The sequence below is a fragment of the Homalodisca vitripennis genome, chromosome X, assembly GCF_021130785.1.
Source record: "Homalodisca vitripennis isolate AUS2020 chromosome X, UT_GWSS_2.1, whole genome shotgun sequence".
Lineage (NCBI taxonomy): Eukaryota > Metazoa > Arthropoda > Insecta > Hemiptera > Cicadellidae > Homalodisca > Homalodisca vitripennis.
Genome location: NC_060215.1, coordinates 70,900,402 through 70,926,937, shown reverse-complemented (window position 1 = coordinate 70,926,937; position 26,536 = coordinate 70,900,402). Strand labels below are relative to the sequence as shown.

The 26,536-nt window shown below is 30.8% G+C and overlaps 1 protein-coding gene across 3 annotated transcripts in view; it reads left to right on the top strand.

Moving 5' to 3' along the window:
* The window catches only part of LOC124369168 (ATP-dependent zinc metalloprotease YME1L-like), a 64,903-nt gene that overhangs the window by 15,129 nt on the left and 23,238 nt on the right, over nucleotides 1-26,536 (top strand). For all 3 annotated transcript variants that reach the window (XM_046826964.1, XM_046826963.1, XM_046826965.1), the window contains 5 exons: nucleotides 8,537-8,707; nucleotides 18,461-18,640; nucleotides 20,065-20,159; nucleotides 23,240-23,330; nucleotides 25,329-25,481. In XM_046826964.1, coding sequence (XP_046682920.1) covers nucleotides 8,537-8,707; nucleotides 18,461-18,640; nucleotides 20,065-20,159; nucleotides 23,240-23,330; nucleotides 25,329-25,481 — 690 coding nt within the window. The remainder of the gene's footprint in view (nucleotides 1-8,536; nucleotides 8,708-18,460; nucleotides 18,641-20,064; nucleotides 20,160-23,239; nucleotides 23,331-25,328; nucleotides 25,482-26,536) is intronic.

The window sequence follows — 26,536 nt, the reverse complement described above, 5'->3', positions numbered from 1 at the left end:
AAAACTGGGAACTACTTACTCCCAATAATAACCTCAATGTTTAAAAGCGAATATATTTGTCAACAGCGTTTTGAGCAAAGTAAATATTGGCGGTTATATTTGTCAACAGCGCGCGAAGGGTTAAATAGTGTAATCAGTTTTAGACCTCATTTTATTTTGAAAATACTTAACTTTTATTACTTTGGATTGAGTTGCTATGTTATAGTGTTGAAACAATGCCTGAATTATTCATTTAGTACTATTTATTTTTCTAATGGATGCAAGTACAAGTGGATTACAAATTAATTACATTAGTGATATACTAGATAAAGTTTAACATCCAATGATAAAGAGACTGATTTGCCTACTCCACCTGATGTACAGGGTCTGTATAATAAGTAACCGGACTGAGCCTGCCCCGCTCCGTCAAAGCGTCTGCTAACCGGTATCTGGTGCTGTAGTGGTGGTGGGAGGTCTAGTGAAAGGGAACCGGGCTGCAGCAGTTGCCTCCAAGCGCTTGGAGAGTTAGTATCGAGCGAGAGCGGAGTGCATGATCAGTTACCCCGTCGGAGTGAAAATGGAGAGTAAGATCGAGCAACGTTTTAGCACTAAATTTTGTGTCAAACTCAAGAAAACGGCCACGGAAACTCTTCAAATGATTCAAGAGGCTTACGGTGAGGATGCTCTGTCCAGAACTCAGGTGTTTCAGTGGCACAAAAATTTCCGGGAGGGCCGCGATGACGTCCATGACAAACAGCGCGTCGGTCCTCCATCAACGAGTCACACGGACACAAATGTGCAAAAAGTGCGTGATGTGTTGAACAGTGATCGTCGTCTGAGCATTCGGGCTATCGCAGATGAGGTCGGAATTGATAAGATGACCGTTCAAAACATTATTAAGAACGATCTGGGCATGAGGAAGATCTGCGCGAAGCTGGTACCCAAACACCTGACTGATGAGCAAAAGAAGCGTCGTGTTGCTGTCGCTTCGGAAATCCTTGATCGACTACAAACCGAACCAGAGTTTTTCAACCACGTTATTACAGGAGACGAGACGTGGGTTTTTGAATACGATCCTGAGATGAAGCGGCAGAGTTCGGAGTGGCACACACCGGCGTCACCACGACCGAAAAAAGCGCGCATGAGCAAATCGAAGGTGAAGTCGATGCTCATTGCTTTCTTTGACGTGAAAGGCATTGTTCACAAAGGGTTTGTGCCACCCGGTCAAACTGTAAACGGCCAGTACTACAGAGAGGTGCTCCGTCGACTAACCGCCCGGGTTCACCGAGTCCGTCCGGAGATTGCCGATTCGTGGATTCTCCATCACGACAATGCACCGTCGCACACCTGCCTGCTCGTTACCGAACAGTTGGCAAAACAGTCGAGGGCAACGTTGCCACAGCCTCCTTACAGCCCGGATATCCGGATATGGCACCACCGGACTTCTTTCTGTTCCCCAAGATCAAGAGACACCTTAAGGGGACGCGGTTCGGGACTCTGGAAAACGTTCAACGTGTTACGACGAGGGCTCTAGACAACATCGAGGTTGCCGACTTCCAGGGAGCGTTCAGGGATTGGAAAATACGGTATCAGCGTGTTATCAACTCCAATGGGGACTACTTTGAAGATTTCTAAAGAAAAATTGTCCATATTTTGCCAATAAAAAATTTCCTGAAGTCAGTCCGGTTACTTATTATACAGACCCTGTAGGCCTAAATAGCCCTAATAATAGCAATTAATATAAATTTGATTTTTTGCAGTAGAAATAATATTACAAAAGAAAATAAATGAGTTGATACACATATTCAGTAAAACAAATATAATTTGATGCACCAACAGCTTTAAAATATACATTAAACTTGGGTTTTGGTTTAAAAATAACAACAAAATATTTGCTTTAAGTATTAAATTATAAAGTAAAAAATAAAATGGTGCAACAAAACCAATTGTTTTATACCTTGTGTTACTCTATTTTTAAAACTTAATAAAAAATCAAGTATTACTCCATTTTTTCAAAATAAAGTGTTAATTTAGAAAAGTACAACAATATACTTTAACTGAACATTTAAATACAACCAGATAGAGAAATGAGCATATTTTAATGAGTCCCAAAAGGGTTAAAATGTAGAAAAAGCTCTAACAAAGAATAACAAATATTATTTACTTTTACTGTGTTTAATGCAGAAAAAAATTTTTAATTTAAAACTGGCTAAGCTAAAGAAACCAAATTTAGCACATAGTTGTGAATAAATAACAGGACAATTAAAAACAATTATTGTGTTTTTTTCTTTAGTATTAATTAAATAGCGTCTTTAAAAAAATTTTGAATTCAAATAACAAAAACTCCAATATAGTTATAAACAATAAATTCATATCTATTTTTACAATTCAATTATAAATTGTACAACAGTGCTTGTTTTAATGAAATCTGTCAATACCAAAGCAAGCATGACCGCTTTAAAGATAGGCTTGCACAAACCGGGAGCAGTAAACATTTTGTATTTTGATAGGCATCAACTGTATTACATCAATTATAAAAAACTTACAAGATACGTTTGCACAAACCAGGAGCTACAAACAACTGATTCCTTTCAACTGGGACATTTTTGGCACTCCCAACTTTACAAGTGTATCTTTAAAGTGGTCATGACCACTTATGTGTTAACGGATTTTCTTGAAAAAGTACCGTAGGAGTTGTTATACAAAATTTCAAAATAGTTGGTTATCTTGTAAACTTTTTATAACCTATGTTAAACAGCTGATGCCTAACAAAAGACAAAATGTTTGCTGCTCCTGGCTTGTGCAAGTATACCTTTAAGGTGGCCATACTCGCTTATGCATTGATGGATTTCATTGAAACAAGTACCGTTGGAATTATAATGAAATTGCTCAAATTGTTGGTGTCTAGTATATTTTTTATAGCTATACAAATTTTTTGTTTATTTGACTTTAAATATTTTTAACAGACACATTTTGTTAATATTAAAGAAAATATCACAATTATTTATTATTATAAGATTATAAGAGCTAAAATTTAAACAGCTGACTATTGTGGCACATAACCAGAGTAGATATTGTTTAGTACTGGGGTTATTAAAAGCACATAATAATTAACTCCCTTACAATTAACTGCCTTTCTTAAACTTAGCATTGTTTGATTTTTAATAAAATTGTCTAATTAAAATATAATTTTTACTTTTTTAATAAATGCAATTTTTAAGATATTTTCACTTGAAGGTTTTAGGAAGCGGCCATTTTGAAAATAAAGTTTTTAAGATATTGAAATTTTCTATTATTAGGCTTTTAGGTTATAAAGCTATTTACCAAATTTCAACTCATTGCAACAAGCCGTTCTTAAATTAAAAATATTCAAATGAAAAAACATAAATGGCGATTCGGGTAGTTATTGACTTTTAAAAAGTTTGAACATGAAATTTTGGTTTGCGTTTGGTCAAGAAATAATACCTGAAAATATTGGTAGAGAGTTCTGGGACACTCTGTATGTAGTACTTCCGAAATTGATTTATTAAGTGGCCAGTGAAGGCTGTGAGATTATGACATAGATCGTGGACAATGGAAATTTGACAGTAAAGCACAAAACGTATTTCTAGGCATCACTGAAGCAGTAAATTATGTTTTTATGAAACTGTTATTGGTCCAATAATTTCCCAGTCTTGGAATTTTGACAAGCCACATCTGCAGATTTTTGAAAAAAATAAATAAACCTTGTGGTATTACCCAAATACTGTTCATTCTTACTCTATTGACTCTTCACAGCTTTAAAAAAATACTTTTAGCATATTTATTGGTCTCAGATTTAAACAGATTTATGAAGCTTTCAGGTGAAACATGAAAAAAACAAACATCAAATGAACTTACATTTTCATTGAAAGCACCGATTATACCACTGAATTCATTGAACAAAGAAAGGCTCGTTTCTTTATCATCCGATTTCCAACCAAGTTCTTTATCAGTAGGTTTTTATTTCCTTTTATTTGGTTGAGGCTTATACCTATATGCTACACTAATGTTATGTACCACCTGACAATTATCACTAAGCCTACACTGTTAATTTTCATGAAATTATTAAGTCTACTATCAGTTTCCACTGATTCATTAGGCCTAGGCATAGTTTCAGCCTTAACAGTAAAAATCCTCTTTCTTTTCATATATCCCTTAGGCCTGTTTGTGCTTTGATGTGTAGCTACTAGTACAAGGGGTTGATGGATAAAAGTATAAATTATGAGAATTAGAATCATAGCTTATATAGTACAAGTTACCTCAAAATCAGAATCGGTATCTTTGTCATCCACAAACTCCCCTCCAGAACCAAAATCGTCAATAAACTCACTTATATTTTCAAAAACCACTGTTCTATTATCCTTTGGCCCACCAATAGTTAAAATTATCAAAGAAATCTGAATTGTTATCATCAGAATCTGTATCATACAATGTATCAACAATAAGTTTTCTTATTCTTGAGTCTAAACATTCACTCATTTTACGTGTGTAAGGTATAAATAACATAATAAACACTATAACTGTTCATACCAAATACTGATTTTGTAAAATGTTATTACTAAAACAAGGTAGGAGTATGTCACAACACGTGTCACGTAACAGGTTTTGCTGAGGTCGCATGCAAAATTTCAGATTATTTACTCATGTTATTCTTGAGAAGTCATGCGGGTATACATACAACCATATAGAAATTAAATTGACACCAAAATTACACTTAGCCAAATTCCATAGTTGGACATGAACTATTGTATAACACATTCTTGTTTATGTAGGAATGAAGGTTCATCTTAAATTTGAAAACTACGGCTGAAATATTTCTCAGGATATCGTGGCACATGGTACACTCATATTTATATTAATTAATTTAGCATAGCAGTGTTAAATGCAAGAGTGTGCTGAAATCAAATCTTGTCACCAACTGTTAACATTGACTTTTCACTCTATTATTTGATCGTTGCACTCTATGAATTAAACTGTCACATATATTAATCTCATATGATTGTACTCACTTTGTTTACAAGTTTATTTATCCTTATATTTTTCTCATTAAAGTCATGGTTCTCAATAAGACCAACGTGAAAATATTCATTAACGCTCAGCAAAATCCCATGGAGTGACATGCACTATAATCTAACTCATATAGAAAAGAAACTTCATGCAAAATTTGAAGTTTATAGGTAATTTCGACTTCTAGATATTGTGCACACAGATATGTAGACAGACAGACAAATGAAAATTTCCAGCCTCAGAAATGATAAGCTTCACTAAAGCTCAGTCAATAACTTTTGTTTTACTGTATAACACAAAGTAAGCGAATATAAAGAATGCAGACGCTAAGTAACTTGCAGACAACTTTGTTGAATCAGCTGTCACAATTTTTTTATAATTATTTTTTTGTTTTCTCTTAAGGAAAGACCAAAAAGTACTCTTAGTCACATAAGACTTGCTAAACACAACTCAATATTGAAAAAAGTCAGTATTAGGAATTACCAGTTGCCACAAACTGCCCTGTCAGAATTCAGGCTTGGGATTCAAAGTATTAAATGTGCTATAGGTTGTGGGTTAGGACCTGTCTAAATATATTATCACAAAACATATTGATTAACATGTTCATTACTGTCATGTCAAAAATTTTATAAATGATAGACTAGTCTCCGTAAATGTGCAGTAACTGAATTTTATATTTACACTGTTGTCACACATTTGTGGCACACAGTCTCATTAATATAGAGTGCTGAAACAAACTTGCGGCATTGTTCTCTTTTTATTCAATATCATGATTTAAAATAAAAACTTGTTGAAGTGAAAACTTCTTTAGGCACGTTGAGCGTTTTGGTAGAGGGTAAAATCCTCGGTTCGCGTCACCGACATGCTAATAATAATAGTAGACTTGGCCGCGGACTACTAACCTGCATGAAAAAGTCAGTCTCGCTGTGTTAAAACTGTCCCGGCGGAGTATGAAAACAGACTGCGAAAATCAGTGACCTTTACGGCTTCCTCTCGCGATTTAAAAGTGAAGCCAATGTCGTACAATTCTGTAAGATGCGTCAAATTAAAGCTCTTAATATTGGCAATCTATTGGTTACATTTTTAAATATTAAAAAAATTTCGAAATAATTTTGATTATTGTTTACATTTTACATAGCGTTTACAATGACAAGAAAAAAGTAGTAAGCGAGGATTTTTTTTATTTTTTGGTCAGACAAAATTTGTCAGCGAGAAAGTTGTGTGAAAATAGATGAATATTTTTTTTGTAATTTATCATTTTTTTTATTGGAAGTTTAGTTTAGCCTGTAGTAGCGTATGAAGTGATGAGTGAACGTTTCTGCCGGAACTGTAGTTGGCGCATTGGCTCACTGATACCGTATTAACTCAATAAATTAGTTTATTGTGCAATAAAAATACCTTTACGAAAGAACCAAGTTAATTTAACTAATTTATTAGTCTTAAAAATATTGTGGGTTTAATTGTTATTGCAATTATATACTTTATCCGTAGTTATACAGATAAATGAATAATGAAAACAACGAATATATTTTTAAACATTTTTAATATTTGTACGAATATTTGTATTTAAAATTTAGCATTATTCATTTTAATTATGTTTTTAATATTTAACCTCTTCATCATGAAATGAGTATTATTACGGTATAAGATTTATCTTACTAGCGTGGTAAAATAGATTTCTAGTTATTTGATAATATTTTTTCGTGGATTTTAAAATTGGAAAATTAAAAAAATGTTATAATAATTTTAGATTTTATGAAATATGTTCATTTATTGTTTTTATTAAGATATTGTTAAGATAATTGTATATTAATTATTTTTTCAACCACTTTGTATTTATATTTTGTTCATGATTTGTTTAACCCATCATATGTAACTAATAAATAAAACATAAAAAATTTCATATAATTTTTGCATATACTTTTAATTACTCTCAACTTAATAGTTCCGTTTTCACTTCTATCGGCAGTCCCACGACTGCTACTGTTTTTTTTTAAACATTGGAACATTCTTCAGTAGTCTAAGGGAATGTCTGCCACACTTGTGGGTCACTTGGTCTGTGGATCTGACGATTCGTTGTCATATCATAGTCGATAAAACTATAAAACTCTATACTTCTATTATAGAGGCATAGGCTACTACTATCTTTACCTGTTGACGTGAAGCAGACATTGATGATACTATAAATAAAAATCTTTAATGTGCTCAATTTGGTATGCAGCAACAGTATTAATTTTTTAATGTTACTGAACAATTGACGCAAAAATGCAGCACCTTCAAAAAAACCTCAGAACATAACAAAAAGAAATAAATATATATTGATGCATATGTTAGAGGCTATTAAGGTGTATGTTTACCTTTTAAGCACCAGTCATGTTTTCTCACAGCATACCGAAAATCGCTCAGTGAAAAGTACCTTCATTTGTTGAGATCAATTTATAATATTTATTAGTTTTATAGTAAATTAACTGTGCTACAACAATATATAACTAATACATATGGTAAATAATTAGTAATATTCTAAATTTTCAACAAATTTTAACAAGTATTTTAATATTAAAACTTGAGGTATTGACACATTAAAAATATTTTATATAAGGGAACAAATATTATTTCAATCTATACCTAATTTATTAACCTCTGTACAAAATTTAAAACACGGCAAACAATAAAGTTGTAAACAGTTATTTTCAAAACTTAATTATTTCTTATTTATTTGTTCATTTTATGAACAGCAATTCTTCAATTTGCAATTAGTGATTTTTTTACAACTCACTAAGACATTAGATGTTAATTCTAAAACAAATTAAGAGAACTAAAATTACTAAACAGATGTAACTTTATTTGTAGTAAATAAAGGAGAAATCTTTAACTTTAAAACCTTTATTATACAGTAGTGACAGTGCTATTAAGTAAACATAGAGGGTGTACACCATTATTGCACAATTTTAGAAATAAAAATAGTTTTTTCCTTCTTTCTTTTTGGCTGATACTAGCAGCACTACATATAGAATAATTTGTAGTAGTAACTCTCATAACTTAGATGTCATCTAATAAACTGTGACTATGAACACAGCATTCTAAATATAGCTGATCAATGAATATTATAAATAATTAAGTTGTTATAAATAAATAATAATGTTATGTTATTAATAAATAATGAATATTTATTTATCTTTAGGATGTTGGTGCTCAAAGGGTTAATGTAACAGAATAACATTATTTTCATGGTCTTTGGTGAATGTTACACCATTTATTCCCCTCCTAGTCTGTATTTAGTGTTGTGTTTTTATCTAATAGGCTTGTTATAGTGGATCTAGCACCGCACGTATACAGACCTCAGTATTGAATGTGTTAATGGCTTCCAAAATCTAGACATTAGTCAAACCAAGACTATGAAATAGATGTGTGGCTAAAGGAGGTTTGAATTTACTTCTAGAGCATTATAAAAATTCAGCATTTTGAATATTATTAATACAACTCCCTGAATTTGAACACTTCAGTTTTAAAGTTCCATTTTCTTTTACAGTATTCCAAATAAGGCATTTTAAGACCGACAGAAGCATTCACGCTGAATCGCTGCGCAACCCAAGTCTTGTATCAAGAATGCGGACCTTACTGGGATTAGAAGAAAATCCGACATCTATCATAAGAGATGACAAGTTAATTATTAGCAATACAGAACTGGACAAAATGAAAAGTGAGTAAAATTATATTTTTTCTTAATTTGCTCGGAACGACAATAGATTTTATAAAAGACCAGGATACTGTATTGTGATGCAATAAATCTTTAGTGTTATTTGACAAGAAACTTGTATGCTATGGTAAGATAAAGCAAGAGAAACACAACAAAATTATACTATCGATTTAAGGCTGACTACATTGTGCGTTCTCCATGCATAGTAACAGAAACACTGTATTAACTCATGCAGCAATTAAGTGTTTGTTGTTCTATTCAATTCCTAAGTATCTCCTGTCACTATCACTCATGGTATTCAGTGAGGAGTTACAAGTGTTGTGTATTTAACATGTTCTGTGAGTTACTGAACCGTTTTTCCTGTCAGTTGGTATGTTTGATACAAACTTCAAAGTTTTATCATATTTTATAATTTTATAAAAACTAAATATCATTCTTATTATAATTCATTGTGACAGACTAGGATCGATTATATTGACTAAAATAATAGGTTTTATGTCCTATCATCAATCCAATCCAATTTAATGTGGTCTTATGGAGACATGTTTTGAAGGTTAACATTTATCATCAGACCTTAGTAGCTGAGGTGGTGTATGGTTTTGTCATACAATTAAAATTATACAGGCTGAAGCGCATTTAACATAGCAGGTGATCATGTTTGATGTTTTGTGCAAGTGATATTTATTTATTTATATGTGTATTGTGTTGTACCTTCGAAACATGTCACCAAAAGATCTCATTAAATTGGATTGGATTGACGGTAGGATATACCTTATATTTGTAGTAAATACCATCATATAAAAATAATGAAATAACCTATTTAAATTTTAACGCAACTATGTTTATTCTAACTAAAAAAGAATGTTATACATAACTCAATTGTTTTATGTAACTTAATAGGAATGTAAACGTAAATACTCAATTATTGAAATAGCTTTTAATTTAACAATGTGTTCAATAACGCATTTGCATCACACACATCCCACAACAACATCAACACTGCTTGTTACTCTGCGTGTTTAAAATTTGTTGGTAATTTATTCCCAAATAAAAATAATCTAATGGTGCCGTCTTGTGAATGTGTTGGCCAACGAACTTTTGTTACAGTAGAATAAGTTGTATTCAAATTTAGTTTGGTTTTTAAATTATTTTTGTATGAGATATTTAGTTTCATTTTATGAAATTATAAATTATCATACAATTTGAAACTATCACTTTATTGTATTAGTCGGTCACAAAAACGTCAGCAACAGTAATTTTTAGACTGACATAAGATATTTTCTATATTTCATTAAACAGCTGATTCCAACACTGTGTGCAGTGAAATATCAGTTAGCTTTTCCAACTATCCAAACAGTATAATAAAGATTCCTTTCACACAATCTTAGAAAAACGGGTTTTTATAAATTATTTGATAAAAACCACAAGGTATGTATAACATAATTGGTATTTTTGAAATTAGTAAAAAATCTACTTTTAGTCAAAATTGGGTCAAGCAAATGTTTTTTCTGGTTGGATAGCTATGAAAATTGTATTTAAAATTATAACACTGCGTTTTCTTTGACATTTATTAAACAAGTATAAATATATAAGCATGGTACTGTCATAATCCTAACTCTCCAAGCAAAGGTAAACAGGATTCCCTTTTAGGTACATTTTTTATTATACTAAGCACTATTTTTTGTTTTCTAAATGTGTCCGTCGAGCTACTGCTATTGCTCCATAACATTATTCCGTAAGGTGCAAGTGGAAAAAGGCATTATATGCCAACAATAAATAGCATATCCACACTTTGTAACATGGTTGGACTAATAAAATATATTTATTAGTTATATACTGTATCCTCCGGTGGAGATACTTCATGACAAATAATTATATCCAGATTATTCTTCATTAATAAATAATTATATTTAAATGGAGTTGGTGTTCTGGAAAATGAAATTATAGTCTTGTCAGGTTAACAATTATGTGTGTGTGTGTTTTTATTTATCTCGTGGTAATCTTCAATTTACAATTTTTTTGTACAAACTGAACTCAATTATTAAATTATTATACTTTTATGTAATTTTGATAAGAGCACATTTCAGTATAATTTTGAACTCTTAATTCATTTTATAATTCCTGAATTTAGCTTGAATTGGTGTATATATCCCAACAATAAAATAAAATACTTCTTATTAAAATGAACTAAAACAACTTACACTTTTTTATTGGGTTTCTTGTCCAGTTCACCGAAAACCCTAATAAGAAACAGATTAAAAATATTATTAGATTTTTAATATAGTTTTAAATTTTATTACTTTGTTAAAACAAATTTACTTTTCAGTTACTACAAACTTTTTAGTGAAATTTTATTGGTATTTAAAATTGAACACACTAAAGATATATATTTATATATGAATTATTATTTAAGTATAAAAAATTTGTTGATTGGTCCAAAGTTCTAATAAAATGTACACACCCGTAAACTGGGGTCTTCGTTCAATCCGGATCAAAATCTCTGCGTACAAATCTAACTACACTAGAAAGTAAGTAAAACTCTCCAGTAGTTTTGATGTAGCATTACTTCACATACAACTAACTAGGTTTCCTATTTGTCAACAAGTTTCAGACCTCTGGACTAATAAAAAAGTAGTTATTTACAATGTTTACTAATGTTTTATATTTACAAAATTGAACTTGTCCAATTTAAGCTATTCAGGGATTACTTGTTTTAACAAAATAAATCAAATTTTATTTTGATTAAGCTAAGCTTATTACATATAATAAATAATTTTTGGTTAAATTTTTCATTTTTTTATAAAACAATGTATTATTGTAACTATTGGCATATATGGTACAACTTACACTATGTTTTTCTTTAGACAGTAAGTAAGTAAGTCTGGCTAACTTAGCAAATAAATTGCCTGTATGATTGCTCCAACATAACCTAGAGTCTAAGTGGATCCCAAGTAGTCTAACAGAACTATGAGTAGAACTTAATATGTTATTGTTTAAAGAAAGTAACACAGATTCTGTTTTACTGTTATTAACTACTAAATAGTTATCTTCAAACCACTTAGTGGGTACTTCCATTGCCAAGGTTTCATCAGTTTCAAGTTGCACCAGCTCAGAATTTCAGTTTTTGAGTGTTGTATCATCCGCGTACAACACTGATTTACATGGCATGTTAACAGCAAAATCATTTACAGCTATTATAAATAAAAAGGGACCCGATACTGATTCCTTTTAATGGACTTCACCTTTCAGTTAGTGCTTGTCTGTGGTCTATGAATCAAATCTGATAAGATGAGGGGTTGTGTCTTACTCAATTTCATCCAGGATTTTATTTTGTATAGAGAGATTTGATAAATGAACCCTTAAAGTGTCTGGGTCAAGATTTGTGTACTTGAAAGCATGAACTTTTTGTTTGGTTGTAAATATTTCTCTCTTTCAGTTCATCTTAATGTCCTCAACATATACGTTGAAACGTTGTGGGTAAAAACTAAACCTCATTACATCTTGATAATAAGTGACTTAAGGGCCGGCTGTATTTGCTGTGATACGAACATGAATAATGTTGAACCTTATGACGCTTTTATGCCTTTGTTTTGTAGAATTGTGCGAGATGTCTCATTTTAAAGATATACTTGTAGATATTTAGTTTATTATATATTTTGATTAATTATTCAGTAAAAGTCTCAAAAATTGTTTCTTTTATGGTTTAAATATTCCAAAAGTATACATGAAAAACTGAAATATTTAGATGTTATTGATCGTATCTTTAAAATGAGAAACCCCACAATTATACGAGAAAAAATAGGGAGTAAAAGTGTTTAATATTGTTTTATTAAATTCAAGGTTTTTTATTTACATAGAAAATAAATAGTCAATTAAAACATTACTTACAAAACCATAATATTTCATTACTGTAATGTTTGACTTTAAAAGTGAATAGACAATTCCTCCATATAGTGTTTGTGTAGCAGAAATTAATTTTTCAAGGCAACACAAATTAATATTTCTATCTATTACACCTGCTAAGAGACTCTTCCGAAGATTCTATTTATAAATCCAACAAGGTGAGTGAACCGGAACTGCATCTTCATGCTTTATTATAAGAATTTAAGTACAACATTCTTGCAAGTTTACTCGCTTCCTGTTTAAGTTGTAAACAATTAATAAGACATTTTTATCCAATTTACAGTATTTGATGTTATCAAACAGCCAGTCAGAGTAGAATATCTAATAATTAATACTGGTTTATGCATTAACTTAATAATAAACCATAAGTTAATGTATTAATTAAAGATTATTTTAGTGATGGCCTTGCAGAAGTACTGTGGATCTGAATATAATACATTGCTGACTGATATCCGAAGAATGCATCAGAAAGCTATCTGTTACGGAAGTTATTGAAGTGCGGTTCATTCATGATGTGTAACATATGTAGGCATCAGTACCTACCACAGTTTCCTCCAGAATGCAAACATAATTAACATAATCAATTACTGGTTGTTAAATATTTTGTAAATAATTTTGATAAATAACTACATCTTTCAGCAACAAAGTAACTTAATACGAGGATGGCTGTGGTTTAGGTCACAACTTGTTTGCTATTGTAGTCACGCACTATGAAACGCAGCGGTGTAAGACCCTTCCTCCCCTTACATATAATGATTGGTTGGATGATCATTTAAATGATGGTTAAAATTCAAAACCGTTCTAAAACGTTCGTTTTCCAAATACTAGATGTCAAAAGACTAGATGTTAATTGTTGAAAATTAATTCATATCTGTATTTAAAATCATGTCTGTCGACAAAATGTTCTGTCTGTGGACTTTCTGTTGTCCATGGATGTGATGAAAAATTGTTTTTGTTTATTAAGATTATGTAGTTTTAATTGTATCTTTGTGAAATTCTTATTATGTACAAGTATTTTATGTACAAGTTCATTTACAGTTTCAATTAATAACCATTAAAATATCAGAGAATACAAAGCAACATATCCAATTATACTTACCACGTACATGATGCAGCGATCTCAACACTTTCCAGATATTAATATGAACTCTTAAAGTACAATATTTCTAATTATTTTGACAATCTCCCTTTTACTGGAACTAAATAGACAACTACCAGCGAAGTCAAAACATTAACTGAAAGTCTTAAATTGATACTACATGCAAGTACAGTACTACATCTATTTTGTTATTTTATACAATTTGCTCATTAGAGGTGTGTGCCTGTTTACAGATGTGAATTTATAAGTTTTCAAATCAAATCAAAATTTCTTTATTACATGAACATTAAGCACAGTAATATAGTCATGCATATAATATAATAATAACAATTAAAAAACAAAACTGGTGTTTGCTGTGTCCAGTACTCCTCCAGACTGTACACAGACTGTATGGTTTCTTGATAAGAAAGCGATTTTTTCAGTGCATTTCCTGTTAGTGTTTTACAGTGCATTTCTAAATATACTCTAAAAACTTCTCACAGTTCAATCAAATTAGCCAAATTAGAAGAAAACATTCTAATAGTTTAGAAAATTGCTACATTAGTACATTATAGGGTCGCAATGAACAAAAGATTCCAACTTTTGCAAAATGCACATGTTCGTATAAAATTGTATTTTGATTAAATTTAGTCACATGTTAAAGTAAATTAGATTGGTGACTTGAATTATGTTGAAATACAAAATATCAATTTATATGAGTGAAACACAAAGAGAACTTATCATGGAGATCATATAATAGGTGAGTACAGTTATTTTACTGACTAGACATCATTTAAATTACTTTGCAATCATGTTATCAATTCATTGCATATACAATTTTGCATACAAAAGTGCAAACAACATGTGCAACATAAATTATGAATAAAACTAAATGACATTGGTTTCTCAACATATGCAGTGACCACTTCTGCCGGTTAACATATCCTTACTCTGAATTGGAACACGTAATGTAACATAATTCAGCACTATACGGTTAAGTTAGTATGTCAGTTTTGGCTGGTTGAGACCAAATCTGTGTGTTTTACATGGGATTAGCGGGCATACACAATGGTTGTGTATCCACCAGAATGTTAAACTGATTGCTGGAGACTAAATTGAACACCAATTTCAAAGACTTCACTGATTTATTCAGGAATAATGAGTTCCGTCCAGAAAAAAAAAAAAATCTTATGGCATTTGCAAGCACCGAAACTGAAAATTTAATTGATTTTGTGCCATAATATGTAGTTGTACTATTAGTCATCTGTTGATAGAATGAGCAAATCTAACCACTTGGGTTATGCCTATTCCTGATTTTTTGAGAACTTGGCTTAAAAGCTCATAGAATTGAAAAATAATCTATTTCACCTCAATAGAGCAATTTAGATATTTGAAGGACCTCAAGAAAGGTTTAAACAAATGTTTGAGTATCGTTATGCAATTTTTCTGGCACTTCGCATTTTTCTTTTAAAATGAAATTTTAAGTTCATATTGGTTCAGTGTACAAGCAAGCTTACACTTATTTGTGTTTTACTGCTAAACAAATACTGAAGCCAAGATTAACTGACAAAGTCCATTTATGATAATGAAAATGTGTACTGTACTACTAATACAGCTTTAAACACATTTCAATAAACACTTAGTTGAAAAAATGTTTTAAAGTTAAGCTGGCCTAACTCTGTAAAGTGAAAAGTTACCTGTTTTCATCAACAAACTTGGTTCTTAGTTTTATATCAATTTAATGGCATCAATATTTTTTCAATGAACTTGTATTCAAGACAATTTTTAAACTATAGGAAAATTGTTGAACATTGAAAGGTTTTAATTTAAAACCAGATATCCTTTGTGATTCTACATCGGCAGTATTAGCACAAGAACTAAGAATGCTGGCATGTTAAGCATAATTAACAACAGCAAAACCTGCACTTGTTGGTAGATCTACTACAAGAATGAATTGTAATAATATTAGTCAAAAAAACTTATTAAAAAACATGAAACACTAAGCTTTAGTATAAATCAGAGAGAGAAACATTTATTCTTTGCATGCTGTACCAAATTTTAAGTATCTTAATAGAAAAATTTCAGATATTTTTTATTGACATTGTAGTTAGTGAGGTAGTATAACCCTCTTGAAACAAAATATTCTCACAAATTAAAGTAACTCATCAAGCAGCTAAAAAAACAACATTCTGTAAACACATGAATACTTATATCTGCTACAAATATTAAGTTGTAAAAGATGCCAATGTGACAAGATATCTTGCAAAAATATTTGTAGTTTCCACAATGCTCAATCATCATTATATTGCATAATTTTTTAAATTACTTCTTAACAAGGACTTGTTGATATAGGGTACCTTGAAGCTTCAACATGCAATGTTGATGGAAATTTTGTGATAAGTTAAATAAAAAGTACAATAAAAATAAAATAATGTCAAATCCTAATTTTGAGGTTACTTAAAATTATGTTAAATAATTAAAAATAATGTCAAATTAATAATCTTGACACATAATTTGAAATATAATAAAATGTAAAGTAAATCACAGCTTTCTATAAAATCTTACGATTTGTTACGAATGTACGTTAAAAATTTTGTCATGAAAAATACCAACTGGACTTATGTGGTATTATAATGCTAATGTTTAATGTCAACAACCTAATAAAATCAAGTTTTGAATATCATTTAAAACCTCTAATATGGTTTAAACTATCTCAAAACCTTCTATTAATTGCAAATACCAATAAAAATTACTTTAAGGAGATTGGTTAATTGTTTTTGTGAAATCGGCCATAAAGTGGAAAAATAAAATTTTTATATTTAAGGAAAACACATTTTAAATCCTTTAAAATTAAATGATATTCTTATAACCCACAAATTTGACAGTTTTTTCATCATTTTAGCCAAGCCTAATAATATGAATTGAACTGTAAATTTTAGTGTTTTATCATAAAGTTATGTTTTTTTTTATTAGGTATGAGTTTTGTAGTCATTCATGTTATTCAGGCTCTGTTAACATATTCTATGTCTTGCGTTATAATTTGAAACCTGCTAACCATAATTTGGTGAAATATTTATTTCATATCTTGGTACAATAATAACAGCTCTTACACTGAATTGTTTTGCATTGTAGAATAGCCTACATGAATTAGTATGAGAGATTGTATATACATATTGTTCTGTTCGTTTGCTACGGTTCATATGGTACAGAATTAAACAGATATGTAGTGCGTATATATTTTGTTATTTCAGATTGATCGAATTATGAAGTAGTAATGACATACTTTTTTCCAATTGAAGGCTACACTTATATGATATTTATTTATATTGAAGACAGTACTATGGTCACTGTTAAAGAATATAAATACAAACCTTATCACAGAATTCTTAGTTTAAGAACTACTCTTGTTGGATTTCACATGTTATGAGAAGCAAGATTGCTTATTGTATGCGTAATTCCAGTATCACAACCAGTTTCAACATGATTTTAGTGTTGGTTAAAACATTATTGCAGCTGTTGTGTTTAAAAGGGTATCAGCCTCTCATATTATAAAAAATATATATCTGGATATTAATAGAAGACGTATGTTTTGACAGTTTGGAGTTACAAAACATTAAATATGGAAGATACTTAATATTGACAACATTTATCCTAACCAAAAACAAAAATGCAGCATTTAGATGTAGGAGACTCTGACCATCCTTGGAGTTTTGTGATTGGTTAAATATCCCTAACACTTCTTGTATATAAGAATGAACCATAATCCTAATGAAACGATAAAATATAACTTTTAACTGTATTAAAAATTAATGCATGCTTTTGTATTATTATAAACTGATGTTTATTTTCAAACAGATTCAACAGGTCAAATGTACCTACACTTTCTTTAAGAAGAAGTCTCTGAAATTGCTTAAAGCTGTTCCTATTGCAATGTTTCATGATATAAGTTAGTTTTAAGTTCCTAAGTTTGTTGATTGGTTAAGGAGTTCCTATAGCACTGTAGAAACTCTGTAGGTGGGTCAATGCACACAGATACTGTATTAGGACTTTATACATGGGGAAAAATAAGGGAAATGTTTACTAGGTAAAAATAATACCCATCAGTCTTACTTGTCTACATTATTGACACATTTGTGCAGTCAAAAGGCAACCTTGCTGAAGTAAGAACTTGCGTATATTTTGCTTTAGTTTATTCTAAATAAAAGTTTACATAATTCATTAACATTCTGTGTAATGTATACCATTTTCTTTGGAATGAAATGTTTTAAGAAGATTTATATGTCTATTTGTTAAATAACGAAGCTATGTAAGCCAATTGTTAAATTTAGTTTTGTTACTCCAAAATGTTTACTGTATATTCATATTTTCTTAAAACCTATAAAATTAAAGTTCTAGAGCCTGTTTATTTGATTTTTTCAGTTAAAGTATCATAAAGAACCTCTATCTTTGTCCAGTTAAAATACCCCAAGATGTCATTATAAACTTTTTTCATGGAAGAGTTGAAATCCAAACAAAACCCTTTACAGGCCATAAATCACTAATAAAGCGTTTCCGGACCTGTATTTATATTAATTTTTTATTTATTTTTGCCGGAACAGTAAGGTTATAAAGTTTCTACATTTATTTGTTGCTCCCACTGTATAAAATGTTATTTCGATATTGTCTGGAGTTATTGTCTTAGAATTTGAAACCATCAATGAGAAGGTTCATGGTGTTGAGATATAATTTAATTGAGGGGTTTTAAACATTTACACATTCTTGTTTGTGTTTTGTAGCAATGATGGCTGACGAAGGTTTAAGCTTAGAAGACCAACAGAAGATAAAAGTTGCATTTGCTGAAGGTTACGTTGCAGGACAGGGAAGCAAGAATCCTAGCAAGACTGTTAAATGGCTGAAAGTACTTCAACACGTTTTGACCATAATATTGTTTTTTGGTATCTTTATTTCACTGATGGGTAAGAGTATATTTTAGATTTTCATTAGTTTAAAATGTTTATTACTTAGTTTGTAAGTTCATGTGTAACCTTTATGTGTAATGTTTGAAAGTATTGTAAGGGGCAATTGAGTGGGTTCCCAGTCATCAGTAGAACTACTAAAGCTAAAGTCCAGAAATTATGTAGGATTAAAGGAAACCTTATACATATCTTGACATCTGAAGCTCTCTGTATAATACTATAAGGCTAAGATAATTTTGCTGCTTTATATTATACTGCTCCCCATTGAATTTTTAGTTTCCGTCACTTTTATCTGTAGCAATTAATATTATAAAGATAGTGTTGATGACCAAATTGTAATGTTCATAAAATTATTATTAATGTGTCAGTTCCTTAGTTCTTGATTCTACCCCTAGCACTCTGGCAAACTACCAGAACTGAGAACCACCTGAAAAATGTTTTCCTTGATTCTGAATCGATAATATCAATACAGAGAATTAATTATCTATGTTAATAATTGTAAAGACGATAACTTCTGCTGGTAATAGATAAGTACAAATATTGCTATTCAAGTGTTGAACAAAATTTTGTAGCACGGAAACAAGTTCAAGAATGACAGAAGGACAAGGCATGATGCAAATAAAGATTTTATATGTGCATCCCATATTGTAAAGTTGCAGTATACATAAGAATAATGTATTTTTAACAGTGTTTTGTAATCACTACTATTAGACTGTCTCTAGATGTGACTGTCCTCTATGTAATTTCCTATGAAAGTTGTTGTTTGTGTTGTTTTAAATGTTGCATTAAGTTATGAGTTATCAGATCTAGAACTGTTGTTATAATTAGGATGGAAAATAACAGTCTGATATTTTCCACTGTTGTGTGAATGACATTTTGCTTGGAATCAAGTTATTCATTTATAAGACATTTTGTGAAATAAATAATAATGAATATAAATAAACATGACATTATCTATATATTTATTTATTTTTATATTCTTTATGGGTTGTTTTTTTATGTAATTTAGTATTTATTTGTATATTAATAATGAAAAATAAATTTGAAAGAAATCTTTATTTTTATATCAACGGTCTAATAAGAAGTAGTACAGTTTCAATACTGGTTTTAAAATAACCAGCAAGTTGTGTATTATCTGTAAATCATGATTAATGTCTACTTTAAAGGTATATTAACAAATATATTTAATTGCTGTTGTTACATGGAAACATAATTGTATAACTCCGCAAAAAATACATTCTATGTGCATTCAGACGCTAATAAGTGTTATTCAAAAGCTAAAGAGAAGCAATGATGTGTTAGTAATTTCATATTTAACAAGTAATCCAATAAATAGAAAAATTGAATTATTGACTTGAAATTTATTTATTAGAGAAATTAATTGCTTGATCATCTACAACCGTAAACAATATGATTTTTTTCAGCTAGTGCTAGTGGATCAGTGTTTCGAATTCAGCTTGGTAACCAATCTGAAGTAGACCCGGAAGAAATAAATGTTACCTTCAATGATGTTAAAGGGGTAAGTCTCAATTTGTTTGTATTAATAACAACAATTTGTTGTAAAGAATGACAACTCACCTTATTATTAATGTGTTAAACATTTTTGAACTGAATTTTTTTTTAGTGTAGAGCCTTGTTTATCTGACTTACAGTAGTGGTCATGATGTCTGATAGTTAATACGTTAGATAGGTAGGAAGGAAATATAACTCTGTTAAATAATCATACTAAAATCATAGCAAATTGTATTTTAGGAAAAAATATAGCTTGAACTATTAATGTATGATGGTAGAACCTTGTTAATCCGTCACCTACATGATCGAGACCATGGTCAGAACAGTAAAAAGGTTAAATTAGTAGAGGAGCATATGTATTGGCATGAAAAGGTGATGAAATTGTAGTTTAACAATATATACTATTATGTACTGCGGTAAGTGTGTTCTACAGGTGATAAAACCACATTAATCATGGATATACATGAAATAACAGGGTGGCCACCCCACCAGGAAACCGGGAATAAGCCGTGAATTTTTCTGAGAACCGGGAACATTACTAAAACAGTTTTTCCGTCTCCAAGAATATCCGAATCAATAAATTCTGAATCAAGAATTTATTAATCTCGAAACATTGTGTTATATGTGATGTGGATCGTGAAATTGTGAATGTAGATCGACATGCGTTGGAGAGCTTCATCTGAGGGTTGCCTTTACTACTGTAGTGCAGTTTATCTGCGTTAGTTCTACTCCTTTGCCACGGCAATCCCCCTCCCCCCACTAACGTAACAGTGCATTGCACAATTTAAAATCGGCTGACTGTTCCGGACTTCAGCACTAAGATACTACTAAGATAAGATACTTTCTGGAGAAGAAAATAGTGGGTGAGCTATAACAAATAACGCCAAGAAATGATTGTTTGTGTCGACATGTTGCACATCAATGACAGAATGAGCTGAGGGCTGAGCGGCAGAAGAAACATTTATAGTCTAGAATTGGTGACGGATAAGCAGCATTGTGTGGTACTGCCCTGCCGCTCACGTCTGTCATGAGTGTTCCCTATACGTACAACACAAACATTAAACTTTAAGTCACCGCTCGATTCAGCGCTCACCGCCCACCGCTTACCATTAGTATCGCGGCTGAGACCTTGGTTGGTCTATGAATGATTGCTCCTCGCACACGTTCCGATTAGTCATCAGATTACATAGATTAAAACAAAGAAAGTGATGTTAGGTTTTGATATCAAGGTCACATCTAAACCTGTAAAAATTGTGACTCAACAAGTGCAAGAGCTCTAGCGAGCGATGCCGCAATCAGTGTCAGACAGTTGTTTGCAAGATCAGTCTCCGCTATTAAAATTTCAATTATAAACATTGCCGAGACAACACTGTTATATGTGAACAGACTTATTGACTCCTGGAGCAACCAGCGATACAACTTGTTACAGTTCTCGTGAGTATAATTGCTTATTTTGTCCACATTAGGTGATTGTAGTTGTGCAAATTCTCTCGTAATTTTACTTCCCAGTGTAATTAAGCTTAATATTGTCGCCAGTTTATAGAAGGCAGACAGCTAGTCAACTGAATCAACCACGCACATCAGTTTCGTCGTCAGATCAGGATTGGTTGGACGATGGCTGGTAATCTCATCAGTTCTCCGATCAACTATTTACCTGAACGATTTCCTTGCACACATGACGATCGGTCGGACGATTCGAACTGTTCAATCCAAATATTCCAACATGTGTATGGAACGTTATGCCATGTTGTTTCGTAGTTCATGACTATAGTCTTATGAACATGTTGTGACGAACCACAGCCTTTCGTACCTTTATTTACTTTGTCATTGTGTTTTGTCGTGATGGGGTGATTCCATTCTTGCATTATATTAAAGGCTGATACAAAATATTTAGGAGCTAGTAATTGATAACATCAATTGTGCTCGTATTCTGGGTGCAACTGTAGAAGGTGCTGTACTGTACTGGTGGACTGAAGATTCAGAAACCTTATAGATTACATAATTTATAATGATAGTTTTCATTGCCTCAAACAAACTGCTGGTTTCCTCTGTCATCTATAGAAAGGACCCAATATATTTCAGACGATACCACCTCTTCAGCCACTTGATCACAACACGCACACCACTCTTGAGGTGTGGTATTTTTACATTAAAGTAAAAACACTTGACATATTTATCCATATACTAAATGTAAAGTACTTCAGAAGATGACTGAATTTAATTTGTAAGATACCACCATGACACAAATAGCAAACAAAGTAGACCTTTCCCTAAAATGAAATGAAAAATTCTTTATTTAAACAGGCAAAGTTAGGGTCACATGGCCCTTTCTTACATTTAACTTGTGACAACGTAAAATTTAAAACATTAAATAAATATTACTTTAAGAATAAAAATTAAAGAAATAATTACATTTAAACAATGTGGTGAAATTAAACAATGTATAATATTTTAACACGTAAAAATGAAAATTTAACAAATTAATAAATTAACTACTTCTGTAATTCCCTAATGTCATTACAGGATGTAAGGCAATACCTACCTTCTTTATTAGTGTATATTATATTTAAATTTTTTCACATTTATTGTGGTGAAAAGTACTGGAAAGTATGGAAAATATAGTATTAGGATTGAATTATGAGGGTTAAAAGCTAGGATTATTTCTAATTGATAGTAACATCAGCAGGCTTATCTCTGAAAACTTCCTATTTGGGGCTACTGATTTAAAAGAAACATAAAAGCACCCAAAAGAAGATATAATAAAAAATTATCAATTAAACTGTAATCTTTCTCAACCAGTAGAACTCCACTTGAGAAGAGCTAATAATTGAGTCATTTCCAGTTATGATTCTAGTGTACCACTGTTTATTCATTATTTTAATTTATTTTATTGTACAGTGCTGAAAATTGTTAGGAAACCATAACCTGGCTTCATAATAGGTATAATTAGTTCATGAAAACCAATTCTAAATTATGAACCTATCTAAGCAAGGCACTCCTATTTTATTTCTCTTCTGTAAGGAATTCCAAGGTCGGTATTCCAAACTTTGCATTCCAAGCTAGCTACTATAAATTCTCTTGTTTTAGGTTGATGAAGCCAAACAAGAACTGAAAGACGTTGTCGAGTTCCTGAAAAACCCTGAGAAATTTTCATCTTTGGGTGGTAAGCTGCCTAAAGGTAAATTACCAAAATTGTCTTGTCACCATTTGTTACTATAAAAATTTGTTTTTACTATTTTCTTAATTTATTCCATACGCACTTGCATATACATTGCGTACACTTAAGGAATGAGTCTGTATAGTGCTACATCCCATTAAAACATAAACAATATATAGCACTAAAGAACTATTAAAAAATCAACAAGTATGGTCAATAGTTTAATATTATGTTTCAGAAGGATACACCTATATTTTATTACATTTTATAACTCAAAATAAGGAGAACAATTTTGTATTAATGTAAATCATTTAACATTATCAAGGTTATTAGTAACAAAATACTTCATTCTGTTTGCCTTTCTCTGAAAAATGAGGCAATGCTAAAACTAATGAAATTCTAAATATAAAGAGGAAATGTTGATTGTTTACAGATTTTTATTTGGAAAATTGATTAATTAAAATGATTGCCAAAACAGGAATTTACAAAAGCATACATGAAAGTTTGATATAAAAACTCACTTTTCCAAATTTTGTTTGTTTCAAAAGTAACTTTGATTACAATTTTAAATAACAAAAACATGTAATGATTGTTATATCTTAAAACAAAACAAATAAAGAAAAAAGTGGCTTAATAATAATATAGTAGAACATAGTCTCCCAGGAAAGTCCATGATGATAGCATTTAATGATTTTGTAATCTAAATTGTTGAAACCGTGATCAGATGTGACAGAACAGTTGGTGTATTTGTGGGCATTTGATAGCATATCACAAAGTAATGTGTTAGATAGGTTATACAGTTTTGGATAAACAACAAAGCCATAAAGTGGTTTGAATCATATCTAGGAAAAATATAAACTATTTGTATATGTTTTATATGTTATAAATATGCATTTAAAACATTATTGGTTTAAGTAATCCAAAACTTTTTAGTGTTATATAGCTATACAAATATTAGTAATTTATTATTAGTAACATTTTGAATTAAACTTTGACTTGAAAATATCATGGAATATTTCTTTTTTTTGGTATATAAAAGACTGTTTTGGCTGAGAGTGTGTGAATTAAAAAAATGTAAAAATATGAATATGTGACTACTTATGTGTTTAAAAGAGGTGATTTATTTAAAGCATTATTTTATGTCTGTATTAAGACTTCATATTTACATATTTAGCATACTTGATGCTTCCAATGCAATTTTGTAATAATTGTTACATGCGATAAAGGATTATTATTATTATTACTATGACTATTTTAAGCACATTGATTAAAATTATAAATGTTTGAACAAATGGCCAGATTACCCAATCTGGAAGTGAGATTGTTCTCATTTATTGAAAATGTAATTAAAAATATAAGTTAAAATGTGCTATATAGTACACAGCATTCACTTACGCATTTTTATATAAATTTTACATTATCAAAGTTTGCAATACTAAAGTTACATGAGCGTTAACTTCAGTAAAGTTGTTAAAAAGTAAGTTAAAAAACAGCACTTAGTTATCACATAAGAAAGAGAGGAATGAACACAAGTCAGCAGGCATACTTGGACTGATCATAACTGGCACATGTAAAAGACTGTGAGATCAAGATTGCAGTCCATCAGTCGTGTATTTGCGTTGTGTAGCCTTAAGATTGCATATTTATACTGTCAATATATTTATAACTTTGACATAGCTAACACCATTGTAACTAACTTATATACTATAAACTAATGATAATGTATTTTTATTCTGTAGACTGTTTGGCAAAGTATTTTTTAACCAATATTTAAATTGCATTCTCGTGCACCATAGTTTAATAAAAAAAGAAAGCTCTCTAAACCCTTTTAAGGTCTCTGGAAGTGTGCTCTGTCCTTATATAGTTCACTTTCTTTTATGTGATATTAACTTTATTTTTCAAATAGTTTATTTTCTGCTCTTGATATGATTAAATTAAATTAGGAGTTAATTCAATGTACTCTTTTAATTTTTGCATAAGACATAAACATATTTGATGTTAAAAATTTGTGTGTTAAAGGTGTGCTGCTAGTAGGCCCTCCCGGCACAGGGAAGACCCTGTTGGCTAGGGCAGTTGCAGGAGAGGCAGGTGTGCCATTTTTCCATGCTGCAGGTCCAGAGTTTGATGAAATCTTAGTTGGACAGGGTGCACGGCGAGTACGAGACTTGTTTAGTGAGTATTAAATTGAATTGTAAAATTGTACTGTAATGTAAAAGTAGGTTTAAATTTTTCTGCTTCAATATGTAAATCTTCAGACATTGCTTCTCTGGGATTTTAATGAAAGAGTAAGTTTTCCTACAAATTATTATATAAAATTGCCCAAATAAGGTTACAATCCTCTACACGAATTTGATGAGATCTAGGCATAATAGGAAGTTTATGTAAGTTTTAATGTATCATTCAATTATTTTAGGTGTTTTGAAAGAATTCACTGTTTTAAATTCAAAGATATCAGTTAAATTCTTATTGACATAGTGATTTGTCAGCATTTTATGTTTCCTTGAAGTGTACCCTTTATAAGTAATTGTGTATTTATAATAGGGAGAATTTTTCTTTATTTTTTTGGAGAAGACTGATTGTGTTTTGTCAAGGATTGATAAACTCTTCAATATGTATGCAATTCAGGCTGTATACTTCAAAAGGGGGCGGGGGTGGTTTCATTCAAGGAGTGTAGCTCTTCATTTTTTATTTTACGAATATATATTTTTCTTTTATATTCTATGATAGTAACCCGTCAAAGCGTCAGTGAGTAAACATATGTGGATTTTCTGATTGATTGTTCAGTGAGGCGTATTCTTCACAATGACCTTTTTTGTATATTGGAGATCGTATACGAAAACTTTAACCCTATGCACTTGAAGGCAGTATTAATAATTTGTCCTTGGAGCTTGTATAGCCAGCGCTACTGGCTGCCACCATTTTTTCGGAAGAACAGATTAATTTTTACCTTAATGTTATCTCAGCTCATATGTCCAGCTGTACTGGCCGAGATATAATACGTCCATAGCTCGTAAGGCAAGCACTACTGGCCGCTAAACATAGCAGTTATTTTCTAATATTCTCTTTGTTTTATAATTAATAGTGAGTGCTGAAACGTATCAAGCAGCTTTATTTTTAATTAATTTTAGGTAAAGCAGTAAATTTAAAATTAGCCTTTAATTCTTTTCTAAAAATTGACTGTGTAAATAAGACACATGACGTGTAGTGGGCCTATACACTGAAGTGAT